Below are 17016 nucleotides of genomic sequence, written 5' to 3'. Positions count from 1 at the left end.
TTTCTGCAAAAAAGGATGCAAGCAACGCCGAAAATTTACCACCAAAATAAAGTAGAATATGTCACGAAAAAATCTCAGAATCAGAATATTCGGTAAAAGCGTTTGAGGTTCTTAATTCGTAAAGCAAAAGGTGGTCAGAATTGCGAAAAAGTCCTTAAGGTGAAAAAGGGCTGCATCCTTAAGCGGTTAATGACACTATAACAACAACGAAAAAAAAATAAAAAATGATACGGAATAAGTGTTTAAAATTTTTAAATACCTGTGACACCCAGTCCTTCAATTTTCCTGTAAAGTGAGAAGAAGAAGAAAAAAAAAAGTATATTAAATATAGATTCACTTTTCTGGAAAAATAAACAATATAGGAAAGTAAATTACCTTTTTAAAGATTTTTTTATTATTAATTATCATGAATAATAATTAGTGTCAGATACTAAAATATGTTATTTTTTCGAATCTGTTTCTAGTTTCTGATTGTCATTTTTTTATTTTTAGTACATTATTATGGGGCAGCCATCTGCATTTAGAGATATGGTTTACAGCAGGACCCATGACAGACAACAGTCCGGCCAAGACCCTATATTTATAGAGCATTTTCTGGACATGCTCTGCAACCTGTCCAGAGGTGGGGGCAGCTTTAACCATATTCTGGCATCTTGTTTTACTGTAATCTTATCTGTGATGATACCGTGGGCCGCATAAAACAGACGCAGGCAGCGGGAATCATAAAAAAAAAAAACAGAGATAGTTGCTGATTGGCTGAGCCATGGAACACCTCGTCTCTCTTATCTGCATCTTCAATCTTGGAGAAAACTTTAAAGTGTATGTAGCGGGAAGGAGGAGAGCACTTACAGTCAGTTTCTGCAAGATTGTACAAAATGCAGCTGACTGTCAGTGCCCTGTAGAGTTTAAAGCAAGATGGAAGATGCAAATAGGAGAGGAGTGTTCTGCAGCTAAGCCAATAAGTAACCATCTCAAAAGTTCTTTCTTGAATAAAGAAGAAGGGTGGCACGGCAGAACCGCATGCACTATTCACTTCATGTAGTAGGTATACAAGGCAGGACTATGTGGGCAACCACTATGATTGATTCTAGTGACAGTGTTAGGATATATCAGGAAGACAGTAGCAACAATTCACAAACAAGTGCCGCTTCTCTCCCAACACCCTCCCCTCACAATTAATTATCAGCTGCGCTGTCCCCACATCATGTCACCCGTGTGCGCTCCTCTGCTTATCCTCCTATGAGCAGCGCTAGAAATCTGTACTCTACTACAAATAACGTTTCCCGGGCTGCAAAAACAAACAAAATAAACTTTAACCTGTCTACGTTCCCCCGTTGCTCTGCTACCGTCTTCACTGTCCTGCGCTGTGGTCCTCTTGCAGTTTCCTTGGGACGGAAAAGTCACAGAGCCGCCAGCCTATCATCGGCCGGGGCGGGACATCGCTGTGGCCGGTGATAGGCTGAGCGCGCTGTCATGTATGCTCATTACATGACAGTGGGCTCAGCCTATCAGCGGTCGAGGTGGGACATCGCTGCGGCCAGTGATAGGCTGACGCCTCTCTGACGTTCCCATCCCCAGGACCGCAGCGGAGGGACCATGAGGAGGGACCACGTCGGAAGGCAAGTTAAAGTTTGTTTTGTTTATTTTTGCAGCGTTATGTGTAGTACAGATTTATAGCGCCAGCGACCCGCAAATCGTATGAGGATGAGCAGAGGAGCGCACGCGGGTGACATGATGTGGGAACAGATGTGGGTACAGCGCAGCTGATAATTCATATGGGGGGGGGGGGAGCAGAATAGCGCTTGCGGGTCAAATATCATTAGTTCCCAGATGTGAGGACAGTGCGCTGCGGCGGATAATGCACTCATTCGAGGTGGGGGGGCGGGGGAGTTGCCCAACCGGTATTGCGGTATGGGCAAAATTCATATCGTGAGGGGGGGGGAAACGGTATTCGGTATGAACCGGTATACCGCCCAGCCCTACCTGCACTCGCCGCAAAAATTGTGACACTCTGCTCCTAACTGGAACTACCAGACAGGAAGCTTCTTTCCAGCGTGAGGTGCTCAGAGGCTGGAGAGGAGCTTCCCATCCACCGCTAGTTCCAGTTAGCAGCTGAGAGTCCCAGTTTTTGCAGTGAGTGCAGGTGAAAGTTTGTGTAAGTCTAAAAATGCAGTCGGGACCCAGGTAACTAGTCATTAGGGAGGGTCCCGGCAGCTTCTCCCCACCCAGCCGGCCTGAGTGATGCTACTCTGCCTTGCCGGGTATAGGGCGAGACGCAGCGTTTTTTAAACAATGGTTACTCTGAAAAGCGTGAGTGTATCACTGCCTGTATCTGTTTTATGCTGGCCGTTGTTTGGGCAGCATAAACATGACACCGATGACAGCTTTCTTTTAACCTCATGGGGATGCAGGGCGTACAGGAATGCCCTGCATCCTGGTCCTTAAAGGGTACCTCTCATCAAAAAAACTTTTGATATATTATAGATTAATGTATGCAGAATAACTTTACAATTGCATGTTATTAAAAAAATATGCTTCTTTCTATTTAATTTTCCACTTTGAAGAAATGACCACTAGGGGTCTCCCTACCAGTCCTGGCAGCAAGCATTTCAGACTCATGCTGGAGTCCTAAACACTACGAGCTGCCAGTCTGCTTTGTTCACAAAGGAGAACACTCAGAGCTGCCAGCCTGCTTTGTTCACAGCCTGTTTGGCTGTGAACAAAGCAGGCTGGCAGCTCTGAGTGTTAAGGACTCCAGCATGAGTCAGAAATGCTTGCTGACAGGACTGATCGGAAAAAATACAATAGAAAGAAGCATATTTTTCATTAACATGCTATTGGAAAGTTATTCAACATTCATTAATCTAAAATATATCAAAAGTTTATTTGATGAGAGGTACCCTTTAAGGACGCAGGGCGTACCTGTACGCCCCGGTCCTGTTTACCGGGTTTAAACCGTTCTCACCAGCAGAAAATGGGTTAAACCCGGTGGGTCCCGGTCGCAACGGGCAGCCAGGACCCACGGCTAATGCTGGGCACAGCTGATGGGGCCGATGCCCAGCATTGACCCTTGAGACGCAACGATCAAAGTTGATTGCGGCGTCTAAAGCGTAAGTGAAAGAATCCCAGCAGCTCAGCGGAGCTAATCGGGACTATCGCCACAAAATCGTGATGTCCCGATCAGCTTACCGGACGACGGGAGGGTGCTTACCTGCCTTTCCTTTTTCCTAGAGATTCCCCTAGGGTTATTCCAAAAACACACTATTTTCCCATATACTTGTTTAACCCCTTAAGGACCGGGAGGGGTTTCCGTTTTTTTGCATATTCGTTTTTTGCTCCTTGCCTTTAAAAAAATCATAACTCTTTCAATTTTGCACCTAAAAATCCATATGATTGCTTATTTTTGGCGCCACCAATTCTACTTTGTAATGACGTCAGTCATTTTGCCCAAAAATCTACGGTGAAACGGAGAAAAAAAAAATCAATGTGCGACAAAATTGAAAAAAAAAAACGCCGTTTTGTAACTTTTGGGGGCTTCCGTTTCTACGTAGTACATTTTTTGGTAAAAATGACACCTTATTATTCTGTAGGTCCATACGATTAAAATGATACCCTACTTATATAGGTTTGATTTTGTCGTACTTCTGGAAAAAATAACTACATGCAGGAAAATTTATACATTTAAAATGGTCATCTTCTGACCCCTATAACTTTTATTTTTCCGTGTATGGGGCGGTATGAGGGCTCATTTTTTGCGCCGTGATCTGAAGTTTTTAAAGGTACCATTTTTGGCATTGATAGGACTTATTGATCGCTTTTTATTCATTTTTAAATGATATAAAAAGTGACCAAAAATGCACTATTTTGGACTTTGGAATTTTTTTGCGCGTACGCCATTGACCGAGCAGTTTAATTAACGATATATTTTTATAATTCGGACATTTCCGCACGCGGTGATACCATATGTTTATTTTTATTTACACTGTGTTTTGTTTTTTTTATGGGAAAAGGGGGGTGATTCAAACTTTTAATAGGGGAGGGGTTAAATCATATTCATTCACTTTTTTTTTGCAGTGTTATAGCTCCCATAGGGACCTATAACCCTGCACACACTGATCTTTTACATTGATCAGTGGTTTCTCATCGGAAACCAGTGATCGATGATTCTACCACTTGACTGCTCATGCCTGGATCTCAGGCACTGAGCAGTCATTCAGCGATCGAACAGCGAGGAGGCAGGTAGGGGCCCTCCCGCTGTCCTGTAAGTTGTTCGGGATGCCGCGATTTCGCTGCGGCTATCCCGAACAGCCCACTGAGTTAACCGGCAGCTTTTACTTTCACTTTTAGCCGCGCGGCTCAGCTCTGAGCGCGTGGCTAAAGGGTTAATAGCGTGGCTAAAGGGTTAATAGCGCGCGTTATATCACGGGAGCAGGACCAAGGACGTACCTGTACATCCTTGGTCCTTAAGGGGTTAAAATCCCATAATCTTTATTTTTACCGTTCTACACACTGTTTCAAATCCAATAGTGCTGATAGCCTTAATTGCTTTTGGTGTATACGGTCCTCTTAGAGATCACTCCAACATCGATACTTGAGTTTAATATTAGTAAGTCTGAGTGTCCCTGCAGGTCACCTTCAGTACTATTCCAGGCTCAACACTATTCTTATTAAAATTCCTACTCTGTCCCCTCGACATGTTTCGTACGTAAGTAGCTTTATCAAGAGGTGTCGGGCACCTCTTGATAAAGCTACTTATGTAGCAGGGTGTGACGTCATGAGGGGGCGGGGCTATGACGTCACGAGCTCCCTGCTCCAGCGTTCGGAGCAGTTTGTTCCATACGCTGAGCAGCGGAGTATCGCTTTAAATAATATGGCACTTGCCTCTTTTTGTACGTCTTCTCATAGGTCGAGTGAGTAATTTCATCGTCATCCTCCGGTTCCTCAGGGACGTTGCAGTCTCTGTTTTGGATAAAGCAACAACAATTCACCAATAATTCTTGACGGGTGGTACCATGAAATAAGCAGTTACCTATGGACGGGTGTTACCTGAACTGCGGGTCTGGGTTCATATGACAGAACCACTTTGATGGAAGTTTCCCCATACCGTCAGGAAGTTTTCTCCACTTTAGACAAGTATCACACTGGGCCCAGGTCTGATCAGGTCTTTTTCTGAAAATATTGTAAAAGAAAAAGTATAATTTAGAATTTCTGGGATGTTTGAGCTTGAAGACTCATGATGCAGACTATCATCTGTGTAAGCAACCGATGAGGATTAACCCCTTCCCACTATAGGACGTATGCATACGTCCAAGCAACCGACACGTTCGCGCATTTGGACATATGCATACGTCCTAGCGATCTCCGGCACTGCCGCGGGCAGCGAAGGAGATCGGTGACGCGACCTGGCTGTTAATCACAGCCGGAGTCCCGCCGCAGCTGTTGGAGCCGCAATCACGCTGTCCCGGCAGCATTAACCCCCTAGATGCCGTGATGAATAGGCAGACAAGTATGTAACCCCATTAGGTGGATAGGGCCCCTGATAAGTCCGCCCCATTAAAAAGGTAGTCCCCCCTTCAGGTAGATACGTCCCTTTATCAGATAGGTACGTCCCCTCATCACGGCATAAAGTGCTTCCCTAGTAAGTAAATAGGGCCCCAGATATATATGTCCCCCCAGTTGGTAAAAAGGTAGGGCTCCCAGACAGAGCCCCAGATAGCAATGACCCCTATTAGGTAGAGCTCCCCCAGTAGGTAGACAGGCCCCAGATAGATATGACCACCATCAGGTAGGCAGGTAGGGATCCTATTTAAACAATTATACTCCCCAAGTCAGAACTTTCCAAACTTTTCATTGTGACACCTTATATAGTTTGTTGTAAAAGACGCAGCGTCTGGCACTACTGTGTGTGAACCAGCGCTAGGTGGAAGGATGGAGTAGTCACTACCGCCCGTCACAGGTGCAGAATCAGGTGATGCCACGAGTATAGAGATACATACAATTGTAATGGAAAAGCAAAAGACTCGGCAACTCACCATTTCATACAAAAATCGGATTCCTTTAATCCAGGAGGTAAGACTGCTAACACGTAACAGCAAGGGAGGGCAAGAGGGGAGGCAGGGGGTGCGGGTAGGACTGCACGGTTTCGTGGCGAGCTGGCACTTCTCCAAGGTACATGCACAGTGAATCCACCGGAGCTCGCTGCTAATAAGGCAGGTGAGGCTGGGGGGGGTTGTGGAACACAGGTATGGGGGAGGAACAAACCAACAGCAAGGAAACAAAACATATTTGTACATACATTTAGCCAACTTATTACATAAATACGCTAAAATCATTCTTAACATTGAGGCCAGCCGGCCCAAAGGCACCTGACTTAAGAATCCATCTGGATTCTTTTTGTAATAGTACACGATGCCTATCTCCTTCTTGTCTTGGGATGTTAACTGTTTCGAGCCCAGCAAACTTCAAACACTTCCCATTGCCTCCATGGACTTCTCGTATGTGTTCGAGAAGACTCGGAGCCCCTCGGCCAGTAACCAGGGATCGTAGGTGTTCTCTTATTCTTATAAAAAGGCACCTTTTTGTCTTGCCTATATAATACCGTCCACAGGGGCATATTAGGGTGTATATTACCAACTTCGTGCGACACGTAACGAGATTAGAAACCATATGTTGGATGCCACCTATAAAAACTACTTTACTGTTAATATTTAACGAGCAAAAAGAACAATGGCCACATAGTTTACCTTTCGGGGCTGATAGTGATAGCCATGTGTGTTGTTGTATTTCTTTTGGTGTATGACAATTTTTGAGCCGGTCTCCAACTGTAATGTGTTTTCTTAATGCTATCAGCGGTTTAGATGTAGTGAGATCATGTAAATCAGTATCAGATTCCAAGATATACCAGTGTTTAAACAGGGCCATACGTATGACTGTGTTCATATTGGAATTAGAAAAAGAATGTAGATCGTGGTGGGGCAGGAGTATGTTTTTTGAGCCTGGGAAGAAGCAAATCAGAACGGGTTAAAGCATCAGCACGTTCATATGCTGTGGTGACTACAACTTTTGGATAACCTCTCGAAACCAGTCGATCTCTGAGGTTAGCAGCTTGTATTTGATAATTTTCTTCTACAGTATTGTTCCTTTTCAGGATCAAGAATTGAGAATAAGGAATACCTTTTTGCAGTGAACTGAGTGTAAACTGGAGTAATGGAGCAGGGCATTTTTAGATGTATGTTTTCTGAAGTTAGTGGTGACCAATGTGTTCTCTAATGCAGATATATGGACATCCAAAAACTCTATAGAGTCCCCTCCAAAAGCATATGTAAACAGCATATTTTCCCTATTCTGTATTCAAATACTGTACAAATTTTGCAAATGTGTCTTCTGTCCCCTCCCAGATAACCAATACGTCATCGACGTAACGGAGGAAAAGTTTAATGTGGCTGACAAAGGGGTTATGTTCGGAAAAAATCCATAATTTTTTCGAAGATAGTGAGAAAAAGATTGGCACACGTACAGGAGACCGGCGTGCCCATTGCCGTGCCGGTCTCCTGCAGATACCAATCGTTCTCATAGGTAAAGGCATTATGATTCAAAATAAATCTAAGGGCTTCTGAAACAAATTCGATGAACATGGGGGATTTTTCTGTGCTCTCTAGGACCTCTATGACAGTCTGCACATCCGCATCATGAGGGATGCGGGTGTACAGGCTCTCGATGTCCAAGGATGCCAAACAATATGTATCCTGCCAATTTACATTATTCACATGCAACAGTAAGTCCCCTGTATCCTTCATGTATGTAGGTGTAAAAGGTAAGATGGGGTGTAATAAGCATTCTATGTATTTGGACAAAGATTAAGTCACAGAGCCGATCCCAGAGACAATAGGTCTGCCAGGGTGTCGGCTCTGTGACTTGTGAATCTTGAGGAGGCAATACCATTTTGGAAATTTAGGGGACTCTGGAATCAGTTTTTCAGTGTTTTTTCTCGAAAGGACACCTTGGTCAGAGTCTTTGCGAAGGAAAGACCGGAGCTTATTCAATGTGTCCCAGGTAGGGTTCTTGTTAACGGGGGGGAATAGACAGAACTGTTCTTGAGCTCTCTGCAGGCTTCTTCATGGTATAACTGCTGGGACATAACTACCATGCCCCCTCCCCCCCTTGTCCGCTTTACAGACTTAAAATCGCTTCTACTTTCCAACCACTCTAAAGCTCGTCATTCACCGCTTGACAGGTTATCCACCTTTTTGGAGTATATCAAGGATACAGCGTCCTGCAACACTGCCCTCTCGAAGAGGTCCAATGGACTCCCCGGGAGGACAGGAGGAACAACCCTAGAGGGATTACCTCCTTTGAAGGTGAAGTCCTGTGTAGTGGTGACAACATTTTCATGAGATATCATTTCAGTGAGTTTACAAAGATTGTATATAACCTGCCTGTCTGTGTCATTGAGGTTATCTACAGGACTAAATCCTAGAGGTCCTATTTTAGCTGGACTCTCTCCTTCCAAAATACTACATTTCTCTGGAACCTTATTGCACTTAAAAAAAAATTGTGAAGATTTAATTTGCCTATGCCTTTAAATAGATCTACTTGAAACTGTACTGGATCAAAACATTTCGTTAAACCTAAATTCAGTCCTTTAGACAGAAGAGACACACAGTCTCATGACAATGGCACTTCGGAGACGTTGATCACATTGGACTCTGATGTTAGTCTCTCCAGGTCACAGTCTTTCTTTTCCTGTAGGGACCTCTTCGAGGTGCCAGTCCTCTTGCGCCCTCGTCTCCTGGTCCTTTTCCTAAAGGGACGACTGCTGTGGTAGGTTTTGAAGGATCTGTGCCAGGACCCATGTCGTCCGACTGACTAGACTCCGAGTCAGTCGTCCAGAAATCTGAGGCTGGTCTACGGCGTGATCGGGTGTATCTTCTATTGTTCCTTGTGGTTCTTTTGGTATTCCAGGAAAAAATGTGACATATGCTTTTGGAGGGACGCTAGAGTTTTTGGATGTCCATATTTCTGAATTGGAGAACACATTGGTCACCACTAACTTCCGAAAACCTACGTCTAAAAATGCCCTGCTCCATTACTCATGTTCACACCGAGTTCACTGCAAAAACTGTATTCATTATTCTTATTCTCAAAAGGAACGATACTGTAGAAGAAAATTATCAAATACAAGCTGCTGACCTCAGAGATCGACTGGTTTCGAGAGGTTATCCAAAAGTTGTAGTCACTACAGCATATGAACGTGCTGATGCTTTAACCCGTTCCGATTTGCTTCTTCCCAGGCGCAAAAAACATACTCCTGCCCCACCACGATCTACATTCTCTTTTTCTAACTCAATATGAACATAGTCATACGTATGGCCCTGTTTAAACACTGGTATATCTTGGAATCTGATACAGATTTACATGATCTCACTACATCTAAACCGCTGATAGCATTAAGAAAACACATTACAGTTGGAGACCGGCTCAAAAATTGTCATACACCAAAAGAAATACAACAACACACATGGCTATCACTATCAGCCCCGAAAGGTAAACCATGTGGCCGTTGTTCTTTTTGCTCGTTAAATATTAACAGTAGAGTAGTTTTTATAGGTGGCATCCAACATATGGTTTCTAATCTCATTACGTGTTGCACGAAGTTCGTAATATACACCCTAATATGCCCCTGTGGACGGTATTATATAGGCAAGACAAAAAGGTGCCTTTTTATAAGAATAAGAGAACACCTACGATCCCTGGTTACTGGCCGAGGGGCTCCAAGACTTCTCGAACACATATGAGAAGTCCATGGAGGCAATGGGAAGTGTTTGAAGTTTTCTGGGCTCGAAACAGTTAACATCCCAAGACAAGAAGGAGATAGGCATTGTGTACTATTACAAAAAGAATCCAGATGGGTTCTTAAGTTAGGTGCCTTTGGGCCGGCTGGCCTCAATGATGAGAATGATTTTAGCATATTTTTGTAATAAGTTTGCTATATGTATGTACAAATATGTTTTGTTTCCTTGCTGTTGGTTTGTTCCTCCCCCATACCTGTGTTCCACCCCCTCCCCCCCCCCCCCCTCCTCCCCAGCCTCACCTGCCTTTTAGCAGCGAACTCCGGTGGATTCACTGTGCATGTAGCTTGGAGAAGGTCCAGCTCGGCACGAAACCGCGCAGTCCTACCCACACCCCCTGCCACCCCTCCCTTGCTGTTACGTGTTACCCGTCTTACCTCCTGGATTAAAGGAATCTGATTCTTGCATGAAATGGTGAGTTGCCGGGACTCTGGCGATCAGACATCTTATCCCCTATCCTTTGGGAAGAGGATAAGATGTCTAGGGGCGGAGGATCCCTTTAAGAGCCGTGACAGTGCGGTTGTTCAAAAGGCACTGTTATCGCTTTATGCAGAAAATAGTAAATAGTGTTCTTTATTTTTGCATATAGAACTGAAGGGGTTATCCAGCTTAAACAACACAATGTAACTCCAAGTCAATGACACTTCTGTGAAATCCCACTGTCCACTCAGGAAGCAACACTGATTGACAATCAATTTCACATGCTGTTGTGCAAATGGAACAGACAACAGGTGGAAATTATAGGCAATTAGCAAGACACCCTCAATAAAGGAATGGTTCTGCAGGTGGTGACCACTTCTCAGTTCCTTTGCTTCCTGGCTGAAGTTTTGGTCACTTTTGAATGCTGGCGGTGCTTTCACTCTAGTGGTAGCATGAGACAGAGTCTACAACCCACACAAGTGGCTCAGGTAGTGCAGCTCATCCAGGATGGCAAATCAATGCGAGCTGTGGCAAGAAGGTTTGCTGTGTCTGTCAGCGTAGGGTCCAGAGCATGGAGGCGCTACCAGGAGACAGGCCAGTACATCAGGAGACGTGGAGAAGGCCGTAGGAGGGCAACAACCCAGCAACAGAACCGCTACCTCCACCTTTGTGCAAGAAGGAGCAGCACTGCCAGAGCCCTGAAAAATGACCTCCAGCAGGACACAAATGTGCATGTGTCCACTCAAATGGTCAGAAACAGACTCCATGAGGGTGTTATCAGGGCCTGACATCCACAGGTGGGGGTTGTGCTTACAGCCCAACACAGTGCAGGATGTTTGGCAAATTCACCAGTGGTGCCCTGTGCTCTTCAGGGCCCGTGATTCCCCCTTCTGAACGCTCTGGGTCCCACCACCAGTGATTGGCTGAGTGGCCCATCACAGAGAAAAAGAGCGTCTCAGGAAGTGGAGGCCATAGGGTTAACCAGGGAGAGTCAGGTGTCCTGTGGATAGGGGATAAGTTTTAAATAGCTGGTAAACCCCTGTAATGAATGACTGTACTGATCTGAGAATGAAGCTAATCCAACCTTATGACGCCGATGTCTGCCATTAACCCCTCAGATGCCGTGATCAATACAGATCACGGCATCTGAGGCAGTGGGGCACATGCTGGGAGTTGTAGTTTTGCAACAGCTGGAGGCACCCTGGTTGGGAAACAGTGGTATGAACAGTATACAATAAGCAGTAATTTGCTTTGTATAACATGTGGGCTGGTAGCTTCAGTGTTTTTCCTGAATAGTCTCACTTACTGCTCATCTTCTACCAGGACACTTAATGTATCTTTCTTTAGTTTCATCTCATTCCAGTAATCGTTCAGCTTCTCTCCTACTGCAGTCAGCGTAAGTCTGGGAAGAAGGAATACAGGATTAGAACACTTTATGGAAGATTTTAGAAAATGAAAAAGATGGTTGGCAACTTCTATTATGCAAAATCCTGACATGCGCACGTCAGCCATGAGGCGGGTACACAGCATACCATACGTCACATGCTACAAGTGCACCAATTTAAAAGCGTGCCTGCAATTTAAAAAGGGATTGTCCGGCAAAAGAGCAATCCGTGTATGGTGTCAAAAAGTTTAACAAAGCAACTAAGGATGCGTTCACACGGCCGTCTGTCCCTGTTTTTTATCCCTGTTCCGGTTCCATTCACATGCAGGCTGTAAACTGATTAAAAAAAAGTTTTTAAAAAGGAAAAAAATAAAATAAAAAAAAATAGTCACTTTTTTTGGTACGATCCATTTACATCAGTTTGTACCCGTCTGTACTTATTTCCGTTTTCTTGACGGCAGAAAAAAAAAAAAAGAGCACACAGTATTTTTTCTTCCATCAAAAAAACCTTTAATGTCACCCGTTTGTATCAGTTTTTTGCAATACGTTTTTGATCCATTTTTACTTCTGGGCATGCTCAGAACAAAAAAAAATTTTTTTTTTTTTGGTTTACTAACTGAACAATTACAGATCCAAATGGATAACATCCATTTGCATCCGTTATGGTCCTTTTTTTTTTTTTTAAGTCAGTTTTAATTTGACAGGGCGGGTCTAGACGGCCGTGTGAACGCTGCCTTACTAATATAATGTTATTAGCCAAACTGCACAGATCTTCCATATCAGCTGTGCTGTCTAGCTGTGACACTTTCCCATGCTGTAAAGGCAGTCTGCTTTCCCCCTGCCCTCCTGTCTGCTGAGGATGTGACCAATAATGTGCAGAGGGAGAGCTCACACTACGCTTTATTAGATTTTAAGGCACCAAGATGCCTCTCTCAGATATGACAACAGTGAGCATGTTCTGGGGAAACTACTGTGACTGAGATTGGCTTCCTTCTGCCTTGAAATCTAATGAGCAGTAATATAAGCTCCCTTCTTCACATCACTGCTCTTGCCCTGAGCAGACGGGAGGGGTGGGTGGAGCAGGGATGGTGTGATGTCATGACCACAATGGAGAGAGCACAGTTGATATGAATCTTTGCACTACGGCTAATATTATATTATTAATTTGCTTTATTATGTGATTTGAAAACATACACAGGTTGTTTATTTCCCTGGAAAACTCCTTTTGACATGTCACAAGCTTTGATCAGATCTGGGTGTTTAGATCCCCACAGATCATTAGAATGAGAGGGAGGAAACACACACCTGTGAGCTTCACTCCCCGTCTCACTGTGACCTCCATACAGTTGCATTAGACAAGCTCCGCATACTTCTGATGGAGACAGAATTCGGACAAAGTCAGGGAGTGAAGCACGCAGCTATGTGCTTCTCCCTGCTCATTCTAGCAGTTAATGGGGGGGGGGGTCTGAAAACAGAGATCCAGACTGATCAAAACCTTTCCCACGTCTCTGTGAAGGGTCCAAAGTTTTGTTAAATTACAGCACAATTTAATTTCCTTAGTAAAATGCCAGTATTACAACCAAATGGCTAAGAGTGTCAGATAGTAAAAGGAAGCACTTTATCAGATCACTGTTACTTACCTATAGTCGTTTGTATAGTCAAAGTCCTGTTTGTTGTGTGTAGGCTTTAGATAGTTACATTCAATAACCCCGACCACTCCAACACCCATGTTGTTAGCCTGTAAGAAGGTATAATAGGCATAGATCAGTCTATAAACCCTTCAACTTAGGGCTGGGCAGTATACCGGTTCATACCGAATACTGACATTTTTGTGCTGCACGATATGAATTTTAACCCTTACCGCTATACCGGTTGGACCCCTCCCCCTCGGGAATGAATGAATCAGCCCAGCACTGCGCTGTCCCCACATTGCGCTGTCCCCACATCGGGGAACTAATCCTATGTGACCTGCGAGCGCTGTTCTGCCCCCTATTAATTATCAGCCCAGCGCTGTCCCCATCAGGGTACTACTCACACGTCACCCGCATGCGCTGCCCTCCTCGTCCTGTTTGTTGCAGGCGCCGGCGCTGACACTCTATACCAGTGGTCTCCAACCTGCGGACCTCCAGATGTTGCAAAACTACAACTCCCAGCATGCCCGGACAGCCGTTGGCTGTCCGGGCATGCTGGGAGTTGTAGTTTTGCAACATCTGGAGATCCGCAGGTTGGAGACCACCGCTCTATACTGTGCGGTATCCCTATGCCCGGGCTGCAAAAAACAAAAAAAATTAACTTTAACTCACCTCCCGTTGGTCCAGTACCGGCCTCCCTCATTTCCTGGGGACGGGAACGTCGGACAACCGTCAGCCTATCACCGGCCGCAGCGATGTTCCGCCTCGGCCGGTGATAGGCTGAGCCCACTGTCATGTAAGAAGCCGGCTTCTTACATGACAGTGGGCTCGGCCTATCACCGGCCGAGGCGGAACATAGCTGCGGCCGGTGATAGGCTGACGGCGGTCCGCATTCCCGTCCCCAGCGTAAGGCCGACGTAGGTGCTTTAAAGTTTATTTTGTTTACCTTTTGCAGCCCGGGCATAGTGATACCGCACAGTATAGAGTGCCAGCGCCCGCAACAAACAGGACGAGGAGAGCAGCGCATGCGGGTGACATATGCGAGTATTTACCCCGATGGGGATGTGGGCTGATAATTAATATGGGGGGGGGGGGCTAGGAAATACAGTTATATACCGTGGAACCGCCAAAAGTTTAAAAAATACCATGATACACACATTTGGTAATACCGCCCAGCCATAGCTTCAGCAGTACGATACCTACAACTATTACAAGCATAAATTACCTTCAGCTGACAGCCGACTCTCATATAGGCCTTGATCAGCCTGTTCTTGTGGTACATCATTATGCCGTAGTGCTCCTTGTTCCGACAATTGTAACCAAAAATGATTTTCACAGGTCTATGCTAAAATCACATTAAGGAAAATTTAACATACCAGATGATGACTAGAAAATGTCCTCACCGATCAGGAGGAAAAAAACATCTGCAACAATATTAGAGAAGGCATTCAGTGGATTTATGTGTATAGAAGATTTGACTGCGCTGATGGCGAAGTCAAAGCTGCTATTCCCATTCTGTCCACTGGGCGCACCATAACACACTGCTGCAGTAAGATTACCACAATTAGGAGCAATGGGATGTGCTTTTTGCAAGATGGGGGTTAAATGGGCACTGTCACTTAGAAAAACATATGACACATCAAAAGTTCTTCTAAGTGACACTTTTAATGCTATGACAATAGTGCGCAGTTTCTTAACGCAGTTCATAGACTTAAAGAAACATAAGGATACGGAAATAGACTTGGGTCGGTAGACGTCTTTTTCTATATGTGCCAGGTTTTTGGAAACAAGTTGTGTCTGAACTTTTTGACCCCGAAGAACGATCTGCATCCGAGGCTTCAAATACAAAATACTGCAATAAGCCTGCAATAATAAAAAAAAAAAAAAAAAAAAAAATTTAAAAAAAATCATATGATAAAATTACCCCCATAGGTGACCGATAAGTCAAAACAAATGACAGAAGAAAAAAAAAATAAAATAAAATAAAAAGCATATAAAGCATATACATAATATAAAATATAAAAGTGATGTAAATTTTATATTTATGTACTTATTTATATATATTTTTTACATTTATGCACATATATTTATATATAATATATACATAACTGTGGGTGTATATTTTATATTATAAAAAAATTACATAAATATATATTATATAATTTTTATATTTATGTAATTTTTTCTGTCTTGGGTATTGTTGATGTTTCCTTTCAGAATCTTGATTTTAAGGTCATATATGGAGTGACCTGTTTGGGTGAAATGGTGTCCAACTGGGGTGCAATAGTCCTTTTCTCTATGGTTGTTGATGGATGATCTGTGTAGGTGATGATCCGAGGGCTGTATTTTTGGTTGTGGGTTTGGGAGGATGGGAACAGGGAGCAGGCATCTATTCCATCTTTGTGTGGGATATTACTATACAGAGAGATTCTACATCCATTGTAACCAGTATGGAGTTGGCAGGCAAGTTTGATCTGACCGTCAGTGGTGTCCTGTATGAATCTCTTGGTGTGTGTGACACAAAGGTTTTTTTCAGCATCTTCATGTAGGGAAAGGGTCAGCAACGATCAGAGGGACAGTAAAAACAAGTAAAAAGGAAAACTGCTAAATCCTTATTTCTTGACTTTACATAAACATCACAGATACTCCACTGAAAAAAACATTTTTTAAATTAACTGGTGCCAGAAAGTTACACAGAATTGTAAATTATTTATATTAAAAAAAATCTTAATCCTTCCAGGATTTATTAGCTGCTGTATACTACAGAGAAAGTTATTTTCTTTTTGAATTTCCTTTCTGTCTGACCACAGTGCTCTCTGCTGACACCTCTGTCCATTTTAGGAACTGTCCAGAGTAGGAGCAAATCCCCATAGCAAACCTCTCATGCTCTGGAAAGTTCCTGACTTGGAACAGAGGCGTCAGCAGAGAGCACTGTGGTCAGACAAAGGAAATTCAAAAAGAAAAGAACCTCTTCTGGAATATACAGCAGCTGATAAGTACTGGAAAGATTAAGATTTTTTAACAGAAGTAATTTACAAATCTGTTTAACTTTCTGGTACCAGTTGACTTAAATGAAAGTGTTTCCCAGGGGAGTACCCCTTTAAGCCAGTGTTTCCCCAACCAGGGACAGGGGTGTGGAAATTTTATTTAAAAAAAACACTACTTGTCCACGGGACTAAAATGGAGCAAAATCTACTTGTCCCTCATGACGATCCACTTGTCTGGGCCATTTTTCGCTTTTACGCTCTCATTTTTTCCTCCTCGCCCTATAGTAGCCATAGCTACCTACTATAAATGATACCTTTTAATTTTTTAATAACATTCTTCGAAATAAAAAATAGGTGAATTGAAATTAAAATAGTAAAAGATAATTTAACAGATTTGGTGGTTTTCTTTTCTGCACCATTTACCTTGTGGTTGAGGTAACATGTTGTTTTGATACTTTAGGTCGCCTGATCACAGTGATACCAGATTTGTATAGTTTACGTCATGTTTTACAAATTTTTAAAAAATTCTGAACTTTTTAGAATTTTTTTAATTGCCATTTTTTTACCCCTGTAGCTTATTTTTTTTTTCCACATACCAGGCTGTATCAGGGCTAATTTTTTTGCACCATAATCTGTTTTTTTGTATCGGTACCATTTTGGTATTGATCTGACTTTTTAATCACTTTTTCACTTTTTTTTCTGGGCTAGTATAAAAATTGCAAATCTGTGGTTTGGTATTCTTTTAT

At 43.4% G+C, this 17016-nt stretch overlaps 1 protein-coding gene across 1 annotated transcript in view; it reads right to left on the bottom strand.

Moving 5' to 3' along the window:
* Positions 1 to 17016, bottom strand: part of MORC3 (MORC family CW-type zinc finger 3) — a 77069-nt gene that overhangs the window by 26218 nt on the left and 33835 nt on the right. The window contains 7 exon segments of the mRNA XM_056559609.1: positions 2603 to 2614; positions 4878 to 4959; positions 5047 to 5169; positions 11575 to 11670; positions 13293 to 13390; positions 14509 to 14628; positions 15015 to 15146. Of these exon segments, the coding sequence (XP_056415584.1) occupies positions 2603 to 2614; positions 4878 to 4959; positions 5047 to 5169; positions 11575 to 11670; positions 13293 to 13390; positions 14509 to 14628; positions 15015 to 15146 (663 nt within the window).

The sequence above is a fragment of the Hyla sarda genome, chromosome 2 (genome assembly GCF_029499605.1).
Source record: "Hyla sarda isolate aHylSar1 chromosome 2, aHylSar1.hap1, whole genome shotgun sequence".
NCBI lineage: Eukaryota > Metazoa > Chordata > Amphibia > Anura > Hylidae > Hyla > Hyla sarda.
The sequence above is the reverse complement of the archived record's forward strand: the minus strand, read 5'-3'. Positions and strand labels throughout refer to the sequence as shown.